A 16578-nucleotide genomic window follows, 5' to 3' on the forward strand; every position below is an offset into this window, starting at 1 on the left:
AGACAGCTAATATTTGATGAAACCTGCATCCAGGTAAAGCTATACTGGACTTTTTTATAATTTCATAGAAGGATCTGAAAATCCCCACATCTCCAGACTCAATTTCTAGTCTGTCCCACTGTTGGAAGCTGATAGGTGGGTATTGAGGGAACATGAAAATCCCCTACCTGCTCGGCCAGCTTCCCCAGCCTGTGAGGCTATAGCAGCAGGAATAGCAGGGATGAGGGAGAGAAGGAAAGAAGGTAACACAAGACGAAAATAATAATAAAAAAATGGGAATGAAGGGTGGGAGAAAAAAAAAGAGGAGAATGCAAAAAGCAGGGAGTAAAATAAAAAGAAAAACAATGTCAAATACAGGAATTTTACAAATTAACCATTATACCATTAAAGGTTAAAAAAAGTAAAAAATGAGGTGTCAACATTTTAGTAGAGCAACAGAAGAGACAGCTGTAGACTGCTAACCTTGGACAAACAGACTTAAATGGTTTTAGGACACTACAGACAATGTTGTTAGTGGAAAACATGTGTCTAGCATACTGATTTTTTTCATTTTTGTTTTTGGTGAAGAAGTCAGTAAACTTTGTGGCCCTGCTATTTTAATGCACATCCATTGACACAGGGGTTCCAGGTCTGCCATTTCACTACTAAAAGAAGTTTGTAAGTGATGCCATCTGGAAATCAAAAGTAAACTCTCTTTTTGGAAAAAAAAATAAATTAGTATACAACAGAGAAAGATACTTACACCTTGTTTCATACAGATACACCTGCCCTAAAAATGAAATAAAACCAAGGCTTTGTGCACAACCTAATTACTAGAAGATCATAACTAAATGAGTAACTTCATAGTTCAACAATTCTTCATTCTTAGTCTATTTGCTATGATAAACAGCATAATGCATATAAAGACCAGTACAATTAAAAGCTGATAAAACCCCATCAGTACTCCACCACGATCGATAACGCAGCAAAGCGACAAAAGACAGCGGTGACTAGTCCTAAGCAACTGCTGTCACATGGAGCATCTAACACCACATGGCTGCAGTGGGACTTGCCCTACAACTCGTGAAAATAAACACCTCTGAGACCACTGGCATCCCACATCCCTCTCATCAAACTTCTCAATTCTTGCAAAGTCTTGCCACAGTAGCATCTTAAAATAGGTTTATTTTGGATGCGGGGGAAGATGAAGCATTTCAAAAAATAGGATGGATCCGCTTATTCCATTGCTGCCCCAAAACAGAAATATTACTAGTAATTGAGGTTGAACACTGCAGTGTAACGGCAAGAAAGCAGGAGAATTGCTGAAACCCATCAGTTATACAATTCCTTGCCTGTGGCTACACTGCAGATCCAGTGAGGACTCAAAGTACCAGAGCCTCATATGGCTTTTAAGTAAGGAAGGGTTTGAGAAACAGCAGTTGAAGTTTCAGCATCAGCCTTCAGTGGCCAGGTGCAGCTGAGATACTCTGAAAGCATTTCAAAAGAAGCAGAGTCCTGGCCAAGACCAGGGCGACGGACTGAATTTGTGTGTGCACGTTTATTTTGCAAGACAGAGATAGAGAGCATCTGTAATGCTGGTAACAGGAAAAAAGCAACATGACTTCTGTTGTATCTGGTACTTACTAAGGACATGCCAAGTAGTATTCAAGGAAATAAATTGGGCCAAACATCATTTTCTGTCTGAAAACAAGTACATAGTAAGTCATATGCCTTGGAATTAGTAAGTGCCCTGCCCCTGCTTAGGCTGCCACCACTGAACCACCCCTGGTCCGTGCAAACCTCTGCAACATGCCAGGCTTTTATTCTCTGGGAAAACATTGCAGATCAAAACTAATCCCAACGAGTCAGCAGTAGGGATGACCATGTGACGACACACAGCCTGTCCATAATTTCCACTGAAGTCAAAGGCCAAGCTCCATGCTCTATCCTCCTCTCCCAGAGCTAAAACCCAGGAATTAGGCAATCAGAAGTCCGAAGAATTTAAAAATAACTGTTGTTTTGGAGGTTTTTTTTTTCTGCTTTGCTATCTAAGGATGCGACCTCAATGTTTATTCTGAAGCTACTTCTGCTCCAGTGATGCTCAGAAATGGAATTTTTGATGTCACTTAACAATCTCACACAGGCAAGCACAGCAGCTGGAGCTGTGAAAAGAGCTTCATGGCATGACTCATAGTGAGGTGGGAAAACACAGAATCTGAAGGAACTCACCAAGAGCTGTACCACATTGCAAAGTGTGAATCATACCTCTGATAAAGTGCATGGTTACACTCTTCACAGAGCTGTCCCTTATTGCTTCTAATATGGAAGATCCTCAAAAAATGTGATCTATCACTAAGGAAAAAACCATTAAGTCCTAAATTTACTAACAAAGTTCCCTTTGATAGACAGTGAGGGAAGAAGTAATTTAATGTAACTTCAGCCATCAAAGATTAAAGTGTGCAGTATAAGTAGGAAGCATCTCCTGATGTTGATAAATCCCATCCCAAGATGGGCATGAGATAGGCTGAATGAAGCTCTCTCCTGAAGTATTTCTTTGATTCTACTGACTATAGATGGATATTGGATAAGTCATTTAACCTTGCCATCTCACTGAGAGGTGACATAAAAGCAGCAAGATGAATCCTGATCTCCTGCTCTAGCTTGATTTGTTAGTACATTTTCAGGGTTAACTAAGGAAAATGAACAACTTTTAGAAGTTTTTCCTCAACTAGAATTGAGAAGCAGGTTGAATTAAATGGAAATATTTATTTCAAGTGTTTAAATGGAAATTAGCTAAAATCCTAGAGAAACATCTGTGCTGTTCTAAGAAATAGGGTACTTTTCATATCTATTTTTCTCTCTCTCAAGAATGCTAAGATGCTAGTTAATGAGAATTAAAATATGCTGGATGCAATCTTTTAGTCTCAGAAATCCCTGGACCATTATCTGTGAGTATACAGCCATAAAAGGTCAGATATTAATGGTATTTAAGTGCCTAAAAATGGAGAGAATTATTTATTTACAAAAGCACATCTCTCAAAATCTAGTCCAAAATGACTACATCAAAAGAAATATAGTAAATTTGCTCTGAATTTGAGAGGAAATGAATACAAATGACAATGCATTAGTCTGTCAGTGATCTTAATCCTGAAATTAAGACAATTTGGTAGACTAAGGCTCTTTTGTACCAAAGAGACCATCACAATTATTTTCTTTTTAAAATAATCTTTAATAAAAGACCAAATTCTGCTATGAAGTTTTTATACACACACAAATAATTACACGTACAGCCCCCCTCCTCTCTCTTTCTTTTTCAAGGGGGGAACAACAGTAAAAGCTTTTTGGAGAAATCAGGATACCTTCCTCTTGAAACACTTCAGTCTTAAATTTGTTCAAAAAATTGGAAATGAAATGAAGAAGGTATCAAAGATCAACCAAGTTGTGTTAGAGGCAGCCCATACAGAAGAAAGGCTGGGATAGGCTTTCGGCTGGTAAGGGTTAATAGCTGAATATTGAGTTATGTTTAGAAAGGTATTTAGTAGATACATATTTTAGAACCGAAGAATAAGCTGGATAATAGTTATCCCTGTGGAAGATAGTGTTCCAGGAACCATGCGGTGATCTCATGGATGACACAACTTGGAAAAAAAAAAAAACAAATGCAGATGCTGTTGACTCAAACATCTTTACAAGTATTTTTATGCAATGTGAAGAATTCAGAAATCATGACCCATTTCTGGAGCATATTTGAGACAATGATAATTTCAGGAACATTGTTGATCAAGGATTAAAATTCATTCTGTTCCTCAGCCCAGAAAATAGAATAGCCCACAAGCTATTCTGGAATATCACTAGCCATAAACTTCCAGACAGTTTGGAAAGAGCACTCAGTGTAATTCAGTATCCAGTCTTTGGCAATGTCTACTACCAGATGCTTCAAAGGATGCAATCCCATATCTTTATATGCTCTATCAAAATGATATGTTTTGTGGTGATGCTTGTAAGTAACATCTTCAGTAATTTTCCAAATCCCTTTAAAACTTGCCAAACTACCCTCGGCTTAAATACTTCAAAACCCATTCCACTTGGAACGGTATCATTACTAAATGCAGCCTGTTCTGAAATGTCTTTCTGTGTTCCAGCCACAACACTCTTTAAACAGCGTATGGCTTTTAGCTTGTCCTATGGACTGAGATACAACATCTTAGTAGAACCCAATGAAGCCTGACACTAAGTTGTATGATCAGCCAGGCTGTTAATCAGCTTACTCAAGGCTCTCATTCTCTGCTGTTCTTAAATTCATAGTCAGTATCATTAATAATATTCCTTCAGATAGTTATCCACTTTTACAGATTGATTCCATAACTCTCTCAACCATTTCTGTAAAGAGCCATCTAAGAAACAAACTTCAGCTAAGGAGTTAACACAGTCAAAAGGCAGATATACATAGTCAAGCAAAAATCTAGCCTAACTCCACACTGATTATGACACCCCGTTTTTCTGAGTAATGATGCCCAGCCAGTCTCTGAGCAATGGCTACTTTGGAAGACCATCCCCCAGTTTTTTAATGCTGAGCATGACATTATATGGTATGGGATATCCCAGGTCAGCTTGGGACAGCTTTCCTGACTGTGTCACTCCCCAGCCTCTTGCTCTCCCCGTATTTCATGACAGAAATACGGGAGAAGATGCTGCTTGAATTCATAGACATTTCTAACCCACAAGATGTATTTTTCTCTCAAGACAGTGTATTAAGTTTTGTTAGGGTAAAACTGTTTTGAAGGATTCAAGTACTGCTTTTGAGAAGACAGGAGTTTTTCTTAAAACTTTTAGTCCTGGGTAATATTTATGGAAGCAATTACATAATGTCAAAGTAAAGAACTCTACCTCTGGGACACAGAATGAGTTTTAACCCTGCTCAGCTTTGCCTTGTCACATGTATGATATTTGATAATAATAATTAACGTCACCCTGGGCTGAAGGGATACTCTGCTGGTAGTCAGAGAGAAAGCAAGCAGTACTGGAGATGTGGGATACCTCATGTATTCATATTCTGGTAACACGCTGAAATACAAGGTCACTTTTAGCCAAGGTCTGATGAAAGCCAGGATTCTTTAGTGATGTCGAAAAGGGCAAGAGGCTAAGGCAGGCATAAACCACAGAGGTATCGGTCTGTGCTGAACCCGTAACCTGTATTTGTCCCATTTTTTAAAAAAATAAAAAAATCTTTACATTTATAACCAGGAAAAGAATAGCAAGTGCCTTATTTGTAGTGTCACTGAGAAGATCTGTTATGGCTTCCACACCTAAGCAACTATGCATGTTACATGCATAAGAAATCCTTTAATGTAAACTAGGGGTAACATCGTAGATGACCAAATGGATGTGGAACTTCCCAGTCAATGCAGTTACCAATGCATTAGATGATTCTTGTATTCTTCAAAAAGATTATTAAGTCAGAAATCATATTACATCTGAGTAGGACACCTGTGGTATTATTACAGGAATAATATATGAAGTTCTGATACCAGATTTGGAAGGACAGAAAGAGATCAGGAGTCATAAAAATGAGGCACAGATCAGGAAAGCATGTCTTCAGGTTCCTTATCTATTTATCATAGACCAAGACGTGTATTAGAGTCATGATATAAATGAGATTCTTTATTCTAGATTAGAAAAATGTAATAAAATAAAAAATCTTTCATTCTGTTTTGGTGCACTAATCAGAAGAAATTACCCAGGGATAATATAGGATTTAACTTGCATTCTCCAAGAATTTTCCATTGTAAGCAATAAACTGTGTGCATAAATTATCTATCTATCTAGTTAAGTAATGGTTGGAATTATTCTATAAATGGAAGGAATTTATTTTTTAACATACTAAGGTAAGGACTTGTAAACTGGATTTTACATTACATGGCTAAATACTATTTTTGGAGTACGAGTATGCATTCTGTCACTACCATGCACTTCTCTGAATTACTGTATTCATGGGCAGGATAAATGCTATGACTGCAACATGAGAGGGATGAATAGTTGACAAAGTAACAGAAATTTGCTACCCGTATATGCAAGAACATTAAGTACCACATGCATTTTCTTAGTATGTCTACAACCAAGCAGCCAAAGGAAATATAATGAATGCTTCTTACTGAAAACCATTTTCTTAAAATAACTTTGAGCTCCAGGAGTGAAAAATCTTACCTGCAAACATATTGCCAGGTTAACTCTACAGCCAAGTGATGTGCTGACAGCCCGGGGATGGAGACCAAGGTCTTTAAATAATTTTGAAAATGACTGAGTAAGAGCTATCCGAGGTCGTTCTTCAGCCACTACTACACATGTCCGTACACGAGAAAGGTCCAGTCCCCTTGCCTAAAAAGAAGTTAAAATATAACAAAGGCCACAAATGGGCAGATATAATGAAAAATAGTTAGTAGTACTTAAGTGAATTATGTAGGTATTACGATTCAAGAGGAATAGTGGAATACAGTCTAAGGTGCCAGTATAATTTCCATCCTTCCTGGAGGCCAGATGGCCAGATGATAGTCTAATAGCTGTAGAAGAGCAGACATACCTGCTTGTCATCTCAACGTTAGCACGTAGGATGAGATGGGTATGCTAATTCTGAAGTGGGGGGAATGCAATTTCCCAATATTAATTCAGAAAGCCAGTGAATAATAGCAAACAGGAAGCAGTGTCTAGCCTTGGAAAAACTGATTAGGAAACTATTAAGCGAGGATGGTAAGGGCTGAAGACATCATTAATATCAGTATCCCAAGATCTAATCTTTTTCAGTAGCATACTGGAAAATCTAGATGACTTCAGAAATGTTAACTGGTTGCATGGCTTTTAATTCTGAGGAAAAAAAAAAGAAGATATACACCTTCCCTCCATTTCCCCCTACAATGAGAACAATCCAGTTAAAACAACACAGTACTTTTAAGTATGTGATTATTTAACTACAGAGGCCAAAACCAAACTAGTACTTCATATAATCAGGGAATTCATAAAACATAATATACAATATAATATTCCTTGGGCCTCTTTGACATTTGCACCTCTGTTTTCCAACACTTGCCTATCAACACAGGCTGCAAGACAGATCAGAAAGCTTAGGTAAATAAAAGCCTTTCCTTGATGTTTAAAGGCCTTGTGATCTGAAAGAGAATGACTGCTACTCATACATAGCCTTTGGCAAGGAATAACACGGGTTCTGTGGAAGCTGCCCTTGCCCTCTGATGGTTTTCTCCTCGCTGCAGACATTTAGCACAGCCCTTTGTGGCAGGGAAGGCTCCCAAACACCACCGTGCAGGCGGCAGGTTGGGCAGGACGGCACAACTACTCACCTTCAGCGACTCTGTTTGCGAACCGAGTCCCTTAGTACAAAGCTCCATGACCGAATAGGAACAAAAAGTGTCTCTCACTTTGTACTGACTCACGGCGAGAAGCCACAGAGCAGGATTGGTCTCCAGTTCTGAGGGAGGAATCAAAATCGACTGGTGTCCTGAATAAACGCTGCAAAGACACAAGATTCATTAACGCACGCTAAACGCCTGTGTCCACAGATGTTTAAAAGCTATGGGGCACTAGAATATAAAGTTTAACACAGCACTGGATGAACCATGTACATTGCTCTACAGGTCCAGTAGTTTAACATGAAGTTTAACTCAAGTTTAACTCCGTTTTTTGCTATACCTTCAGACTCGATGAGGAATCATGAGGAATGCAGGCAGAACACGCTCCTAAAATACTAATTTACTCAAAATGCCTGTGGACTTCGCTGTTAGAACTGTACTGAGAATAGCAAAATAGCTTGGTTATTAATGGTGCTAATAAACAGTATTACAATATCAACAAAAATTATATGTTGCTGACAAATAATTAAGATTGAGTAATTATCATTTAAAGATACCTTGATTAAAAGAGTACTTGATTGCTTGATATGGAAATAACCCCTCTCCTGCTGAGGGAAGCAAGAGGTTTGCAATCATTTTCAAGGGAGTAAATCTGGCCCAAATTTAACAACCCTTCTGGTTTTAAATTTCCTCTGTGAAAGTTTTATGAACTTTTAAAACCCAAATATACTACATTTCTTGTTTATTGGATATCCAGTGAGCATAAGTATCGAGAAAACACACTTATCAGGGTCCCCTGAAGGAAACAATTATGTCAGAGCTAATTTCTCTGGTACCCAAGATTCTCCCCAAGGGAGAAAATATTCCCAATTTGATATCTTTATTTCCCGTGGGTGCTATGTTGTTTGCTCATCTCAGACAGGCAGATTTACCATCAATTTTACAGTCCACTCACATCTTTATTTGTGATTTGTAGATATTTCAGATCAGAACGGTCATAGCATAAAACCCCCAAATCATAGAAGTTCTGAGAAAGGACCATAAAGCCCCAGAGATTTATGATGCACATGAGAGAAATTCATTTGTGACTTGAGAACTTGAAATGCCAGCTTAGTAAAGTACAGCTGACGTTTGCAAAGCCAAGTGCCCGAGGTAAGACATGAAATGGAACTTTATTTCCAGGAATATCAGCATCTCTGCAACATTTGACACTAGGAAGAAGATACACACCTTTGCAATTTTTGAAAATGGGCTGCTCACACAGCTTCCCTCCTTGGTGACTGAGTGCCCCCACTCCCCCCCAAAGCCAGGTGAGAGTCCTTTCAAAAGCTGTGCAATTTAGAACCAGGTTTGTGTGACCTGGAAGTCTTTACTTGGTATGATAAAGACATAAAAGGTGTACAAGTCCAGCCACAATGGCAGTTAATAATCCAAATAGCTTAGGTCTCTGATGGAGTATGAGCTAGAGGATGTCATGGAATATGTATGAACTACAGTTCAAATAATTTCATTTATCATACAGTAAAAATTTTATCTTTGACTGCTTGTCCACATTTACGCCACTCTTGATGATTCATGACCAGTGTCTTGCCACGAAGCGGTGTGTTCTCCGGTACGGTCGACATAATGACTATAGCACAGGACGGCCAAACGAAGCATTATGCTTTTATGTTGCTTTTATGGAATGAGAATAAAGTATGACTGAACCTTGAGCATGTGCTTCATAAACATGTGAAAAGAGATGTTGGCAAAGTTACCCAAGCCTGAAAGGAGTATGCTCTGAGCTCAAGTGACAGATCAAACCCAGTTAGGGAGCAGGAACAGTTTTTACTATAAATATTACTTCACTCTTTCTTTCTTAGCCAATTCTATTAAGTTTTTCGGAGAAGACTAAAAGGTCTTAGTTCTTTGCAAATTTGTTAGGGCTCCACAAACAATCAAGGTGTGTGATCTGTCTGGTAAATACATATTTCTTACAAACAGGAAGCTGTAACCACTCGAGTAAGAACCTGGGACAAGTTCCAATCTGTATGAATACCATATACAGAGATTCAGCATCAAACCCTGTCCCTGAACTCTTCTATTTGATGCAGCCAATATCAAAAGAAAAAAAACCACAAACCCTGCACAATAATAAATAAAAGCTACCAGGGGTCAAATGTGGAAAATAATTACTCAGAACCACATTAAGATCCCTTAAGTGCCATTTATTCAAATGGGCAGAACATCCCAAAATACAAACAAAATCAAAAGAATAAACTTTATCCCTGTACTGAAAAGTGCCCACACAAACTCCACAGTAATACAGGAGGAAAAAGCTGCATTGCTTTCAGTAGAACAAACGATTGATTTCAAGTGTGCTTTACCAGGAAATAGTCCAAAACTGTGGAATTTGGGAATACAAATTTACACCAAAGACAAATCCTTTCCCCCTCAGCAATGTTAATGCGTGGGGGTGAACTGTCTCCCTCTCTTAATCAAATTATGCTGGACAAGTAAGAAAGATACTTGTGTTTGCTCTTAACCTCCCACCAATAGCCATGCAGCAAAGCTTAAGGATTTGGATGCAAAATAGCCATTATCTTCTCCAGACTGAGGGAAAAAAACACTCTTATGATCAGACTTTGACTAAAAAAATCAGACAGAAATAAATTAAGATGTTGCTAGTACCTTTTCCGAGTTTTCTAATCCCTCAGAAACACTGAGTTCAGAATTAAACTGCAGAGCAGCAGGCAATACCTAGCAGGAAGGAAACCTGTGGTGCAGAACCTCAGACACGTGCTGCTCTTGTCTATACAGTACGTAAACCTACAGAAAGATGACACCATGCCTGGAAACTTGATGACCAACACAGGCTTTGCCTACTGAGCTGTGGTTTGATAACCCACGCGTATCATCTGATTTGCTAGAGCAGTTGGTGGACTAGAAGAACTACAAAGGCATACTTCTGGGGCAAATGTGCCAGTGCCACAGCTGAAGTGGTTTATGCAGCACCTGGCCACCACGATGTCAGTCAGAACTTGGCTCACCTCCCTGAATCAATCTCAGAAACGTTATGAAGGTTTTGTGAATTGCTCCAAGCAACAAAATGTTCCTGGAAGCTACACACCCTTGCAAATTCGCAGACTACACCTCAATGTTAACCCCTGAGAAGCTGTACGTCCCCAATGTTTTGTGGTTTCAAATCACTGAGATGCCAGAGGGTTTGCTTAGTATAGATGCCAACAACCAAGCAGTGCTTGAACAGACTGCACTTGTAGAAAGGCTGCTTTGGAGATGCTCGATAAAGCTAGGTGTGGTCCCAAACCTATAGTAAGCTCTGTCAAGGCTGCCTCCATGTAATTCTAGGTATGGTAGAGATGCCTGGTAGGTACATCTAGGTATGGCACATTTGAGACACGACAAGAGTTAATCCTGAAACTGCAGCACTGAACAAATAGCCAGTTCCATCTCACCTTGAAACACAATGGTCATCAAGAGATGGTTAGGCTGTCAGCTTTGCTAGTCTCCTACTGGAAGCAACAAAACCGTGTTGGACATGTGTGTACCAGACGGGATACTAGGTAAAGTTGTGGGTTTAAATATAAATTGTAGAAGCTAAAATTACTGTTCTGCAATTGCAACAATATAAGGTACATTGAAATAGTTGCAAGAATTTAGTTATATAAGTACTGGGAAGGAACTGAAGCAAAATTGTTTCTTCTATGGCTGTAGAAATCTGTCGTCACAAAAGGAACTCCATCTCCTGACACAAGTCTTACAACAGGAGTAGCCACAGTGCAGAACTGCAGACCTGGACATCTGTTTATCAGTCTCCAGCATTTTTAGGAAATGCAAAAGAAACAGGCAAAACAGAAGACAAAAAAGGGAGAGTGACTACAGAGCATCCCTGCATCTTCTTGTCACAACAACTTCTGGGACGCAGACACAGAGTGAAATGCAGTGATAGCTGAGGTGAGAGACCATCTTTTAGGAATGCTGTCTTCCTTTAGGGGCCTGCAAAGCAATCTGGGGGGAAAAAAGTATTCACGTGGTGGACAAAGCCTTGGATTTTGGCAGAAAGTGAAGAGCCTTGTCTGCCTGCACTGAGCAAGGACTGCCCAAGGACAGGAGCACTCCAGTTAAATGCACCAGGATGTATTTTGGTATGACGGCACCATCTGATCACAACACCGCTTCCACTGCCTGGCAGGCTGTTTTGGCAGCACACCGAGATGCCTGGAAGGACATCTTGGCAATTAACTGTTCCACTGAATCAAAGATTCACCCCATGTTGTGCTGAGGCAGATTAACAGTAAAGTCTGAGGTTTTATTATAGTTCCAGAAATTTCAGCAGGGCAATAAATGCTGACAAATGGCAACTGCAATTTGCAATTGCATTCTGGCAGGCCACCGACCCGCCACTGCCCCTACTTCTGGTGTCCTCAGGTGATACGAGCTGCTTTCCCACTTGACTGCAGGAGGCAGGTAGGTACTGCTGAGTCTTATAAGTATATTCATTTAGTTTCTGCATTTCTACAGATTATATTTGAGATTTGATGATGAAGGAAGTGTATGGGAACTGGGCATTTGGTAGAGCCTGACATAACTGAGCTGCCATATCCATAATTCAAAATCCATGAAAAGAGTCTGCATGCTGAGGGAACCTGATGGGGACTAAGCAAAAGCCCTCACAATCATCTGGACCAGAGCTTGTAGGAAGGTTGCTACTGAAAACAGAGTGTTTGGGCATATGTCTGACCTAGGCTTTATAAGTCTTTGGCCAAAATTAAATCTTCAGTTCTGGAGACCCACTATGTTCACAAAAAAGGGGGCTTTTGGAGAACAAGTAAAGGACCTCACACTACCTGCAGAGTCCAAAGACACCCAGCTGGCATTCACACTATTATGTGGCCACTGTGGACCAGAAAATTCAGTTCCTCTGGTCCAGCCTGAGTCTTACTGACTTGCACTATTGCAATCTTGGTTTCTGAGAATATATTTTAAATGTATTTAAAATTATTAATGTTCTTAATTTTAATTTCAGCAAGAACAATTCTATCTTCCAGTAGTAAAAGTAGAGCTGCACTATGGGTTGGCTTAGCTGGGCTTTATTCTATTGCATCACTCAGTAACTATCCATTAAGTAAATCCTCTCTAGAGAACTGCAGAATGCTCTATTCTGCCCCACAGTGAGCAGCATGAAGATAGGGACACCTTAATTTCAGGAAGCATTTTTGAACAATGGGATTTTTAATTATTTTTTTTTACATTGGAGGACACTTGTAGGTTTTTTTTATTTATTTTAAAGAACGTAATACACTTTAAAATGTAATGAAACACAATTCAGAATACTAGGATCACACTCTCAAATGGCTAAATGAGATTATTAAAGGGAAAACAACAAAATCAATGTATTATTTTACTAAGTCATTCGTAAGAACCTGTTAAAATTAGGAAGTTTGAGGTTTGTGAACTCACATGGGGTTGACGACTGCCGCCACAGCCAGGACGTGCTGTTCAATGACAAAGGTTCCAAGGAAACCCTTCTGGAGCATGCAGCCAGTTTTGAGGGGACGTGGTCATTCCCATTTTTTTCTAAATGTATTGCACTGCTTTGCAAGGTTTCTTTTCTTTATTATTTTATACCATTTAGGACATAAAATAATAATTTTTTTAAAAATAAAAACTTTGCAAAACTGTGCAATATATTCCAAACTTACCAAAGGCCTGGCTCCATGCTCCAGCAGCTTTCCTAAGTAGCTTTGACTTCATGGAATGGGGCATTCTGAGGCACTGCAGTGGAGCAGGCCAGCACAACGTCTAAGCATCTACAACAGGGATAAAAGGTTGGTTTTTCTTTCATTCCTTAGTCTATGCCTCCTTTGGTCTAGTTAATAAAGGGATTAAAATGTACTTGTCATTTAAACTGCAGCCAGCACAGGAGGTTGCTTTCTCTTCCTGCTGGGCTCCTAAAATGAAGAGTTCCTATTTAACTCTCAAAACCCCCTAGCTGATCAAAAATTGAAGATCTAACTTCATTTCCATATGCCATTAGAAGTATTAATTTAGTTAATGGGAGTGGTGGCAGACAATCACAACTTTACAGTAGAATCCTCTGAGGTAGAAATCTGGGCTGTAAAACGCTGGGGAGGATTTGGGTATGTTAAAATACAAAGAGTAGTTGCAAAGTTTTAAGTTTTGAAGAGCAAGAGTCGACTAACCTCCAGGATGTATTTTTTGCTATCACATCAAATAATATTAATTTCTAAAATAGTAATGGAATGGAAATTAAGTTTGTAAGTGGAATTAATGAAGCTGTATCTGATGTCAGCTTCCTTTAAATGACAGTCACAATTCCAGGAGCCTGCAAGTTTTCTGGTTTTATAGGAATAGGAGATCAGTGGCAAAGAAGAGATTGACACGAGGGTTCATAAGATTGGAGTGTTGCTGGCCTGAACTCAGTTCTTTCAACTCCCTTGTCTCCTTTTTCTTCCTTGAAAAAGCTATAAAATTTTCTGTTCCTTCTATAAGCTACAGAGGGGCACAGACCTTGATTGCTTTCTCCCAGGGGCTTGCTGCCTTATTCACTTGCCAGTCATAAACAATCTTCTCCTAAAAGGCTGCATACTACCAGTATTGGGAAGGACCTAAGGGCAGCAAATAGTTATTTCTTGCAAATACGGTTCTGGAAGAAACAAAAATTTCTGTATTCAGGAGGGTCGTGGGCACCACAAAGTACTTGAATTTTGGACAGGTCAACGTTTATCTGCATTTTACGGCTCTATCATGATTTTGCACCGAAGTTATTCTTGGATGCTCCATGTCCCAACGTTACCCCATACCGTAACACGCTCCTTAGCTGAACTCTCCCATGGTGCTCTACAGCCCTTCGCTAGTCTCACCGAATGCACCACAGCAGACTTGGCTTAGTCCCCAGCACAGCAAAGGTCCAACAGTGTTGACAACAGGTCATGCTGCAACACATAAGTCTACATAAGAAATATTTCTGAAAGGTTTTCTGCTTTTTTTTGCAGCCTCAATATTTTTATTTCTGTGTTTGGGAAATAACATGTTGAAAAAAAAAGATTTTTTGAAACAAAGAAATCTCTAATCGCTATGTAAAATCTGAAATAATATTAAGGTCAGTATAGTTTAAATCAAGGAGGACTGATCAAGAGTGAATACGGTAATACTGTTAATCTTTGGCCCATGTAATATTTTCAAAGGCCAATAGACTACTTTTAAATAAACAACACTTGCTGAAACAAATTGTTTCAGTTGTTATCAAATAACGCTTCCTTCAGGTAAAACTGGTAAAAACTTTATGCAGAATATTTTTATTGCCCTGGATTATCTTCATTTTATTAACTAGTACTGCTCATACCAAAGAACTTTCTATGGAGGGAGCAAATCACAGAATCATCATGGTTGGAAGGGACCTCTGAGATCATCGAGTCCAACCACAAAAAAACCACCCCAAACAAACCAACAACACATACAACACCCCACCACATCACACCCACCCACAAACCAATAATCTTGGGCATTAGAGCATGCCCTGAAGAGCCATGTCTACACGTTTCTTAAATACCTCCAGTGATGGTGACTCCACCACCTCCCTGGGCAGGCTGTTCCAGTGCCTGACCACCCTCTCAGTAAAGTAATTCTTCCTAACATCTAATCTAAACCTCCTCTGCCACAACTTCAGACCATTTCCTCTGGTCCTGTCATTATTCCCTTGGGAGGAGGCCAACACACACCTCTCTGCAACCTCCTTTCAGGTAGTTGTAAAGGGCAATGAGGTCCCCCTTCAGCCTCTTCTGCAAATTAAACATGCCCCGTTCCCTCAGCCTCTCCTCATACGACTTGTTCTCTAGACCCCCTCACCAGCTTGGTGGCTCTCCTCTGGACACGCTCCAGCACCTCAATGTCCTTCCTGTAGTGAGGGGCCCAAAACTGAACACAGTACTCGAGGTGAGGCCTCACCTGTGCCCAGTACAGAGGCACGATGACTTTCCTACTCCTGCTGGCCGTGCTATTCCTGATACAGGCCAGGATGCCATTGACCTTCTTGGCCACCTGGGCACACTGGTGGCTCATGTTCAGCTGGCTGTCCACCAACACTCCCAGGTCCTTTTCTGCTGGGCAGCTTTCCAGACACTCTTCCCGAAGCCTGTAGCGTTGCCTGGGGTTGTTGTGACCAAAATGAAGGACCCAGCACTTGGCCTTATTAAACCTCATCCCACTGGCCTTGGCCCATTGATCCAGTCTGTCCAGATCCCTCTGTAGAGCCTTCCGACCCTCAAGCAGATCGACACTCCCACCCAGTTTGGTGTCATCTGCAAATTTACTAAGGGTGCACCCTTAAATAGATCATCAATAAAGATATTAAACAAGACTGGCCCCAAAACTGAGCCCTGAAGGACACCACTGGTGACCGGCCTCCAACTGGATTTCCCCCCATTAATCACAACTCTCTGGACACGGCCATCCAGCCAGTTTTTTATCCAGTGAAGAGTACACTTGCCTATGCCATGATTCGCCAGTTTCTCCAGGAGAACACCATGGGGGACGGTGACAAAGGCCTTACCAAAGTACAGGTAGACAACGTCCACAGCCTTCCCCTCATCGAGAAACCAGGTCACATGGTCATAGAAAGAGATCAGGTTGGTTAAGCAGGACCTCCCTTTCATAAATCCATGCTGGGGGGCCCTGATCCCTTGCCTGCCCTGCACTTGCCGTGAGAGCTCTCCCAAGATGATCCTCTCCAATATCTTTCCCAGCACCGAGGTCAGTCTGACAGGCCTATAATTTCCCAAATCCTCCTTCTGGCCCTTCTTGTAGATGGGCGTCACATTGGCCACCCTCCAGTCATCTGGTACTTCTCCTGTTGACCAGGATTGGTGATAGATAATGGAGAGAGGCTTGGTGAGCTCTCCCGCCAGCTCCCTGAGTACCCTTGGGTGAATTCCATCCGGCCCCATAGACTTATGTGTGTCCAGGTGCATAAGCAAATCATTAACTCCTTCCGCCTGGATTACAGGGGAGTTGTTCTGCTCACCATCCTTATCTTCCAGCCCAGGAGGCTGAATACCCTGGGGGTAGCTGGTCTGACAATTAAAGACGGAGGCAAAGAAGGCAAAGACGTCAGAGTCAGACTGTCTTCATAAAAATGTGCTCCATTAACGCTCCTATAGCTCTTTCCCTTTGCCTCTGCATCAACCCAGCTAACTTAAAAGAAAAAAAAAAAAAAAAAAAA

At 40.5% G+C, this 16578-nt stretch overlaps 1 protein-coding gene across 4 annotated transcripts in view; it reads right to left on the reverse strand.

The window, feature by feature from the left end:
* DIP2C (disco interacting protein 2 homolog C) overlaps positions 1–16578 on the reverse strand; it is a 190638-nt gene that overhangs the window by 29874 nt on the left and 144186 nt on the right. For 3 of the 4 annotated variants that reach the window (XM_014945016.1, XM_014945015.1, XM_014945018.1), the window contains 3 exons: positions 7329–7497; positions 6184–6354; positions 168–197 (listed from right to left, as the gene is read on the reverse strand). In XM_014945016.1, coding sequence (XP_014800502.1) covers positions 168–197; positions 6184–6354; positions 7329–7497 — 370 coding nt within the window. The remainder of the gene's footprint in view (positions 1–167; positions 198–6183; positions 6355–7328; positions 7498–16578) is intronic. The other variant, XM_014945017.1, reaches the window with a different exon arrangement.

This window comes from Calidris pugnax, unplaced genomic scaffold, assembly GCF_001431845.1.
Source record: "Calidris pugnax isolate Ruff unplaced genomic scaffold, ASM143184v1 scaffold54, whole genome shotgun sequence".
Lineage (NCBI taxonomy): Eukaryota > Metazoa > Chordata > Aves > Charadriiformes > Scolopacidae > Calidris > Calidris pugnax.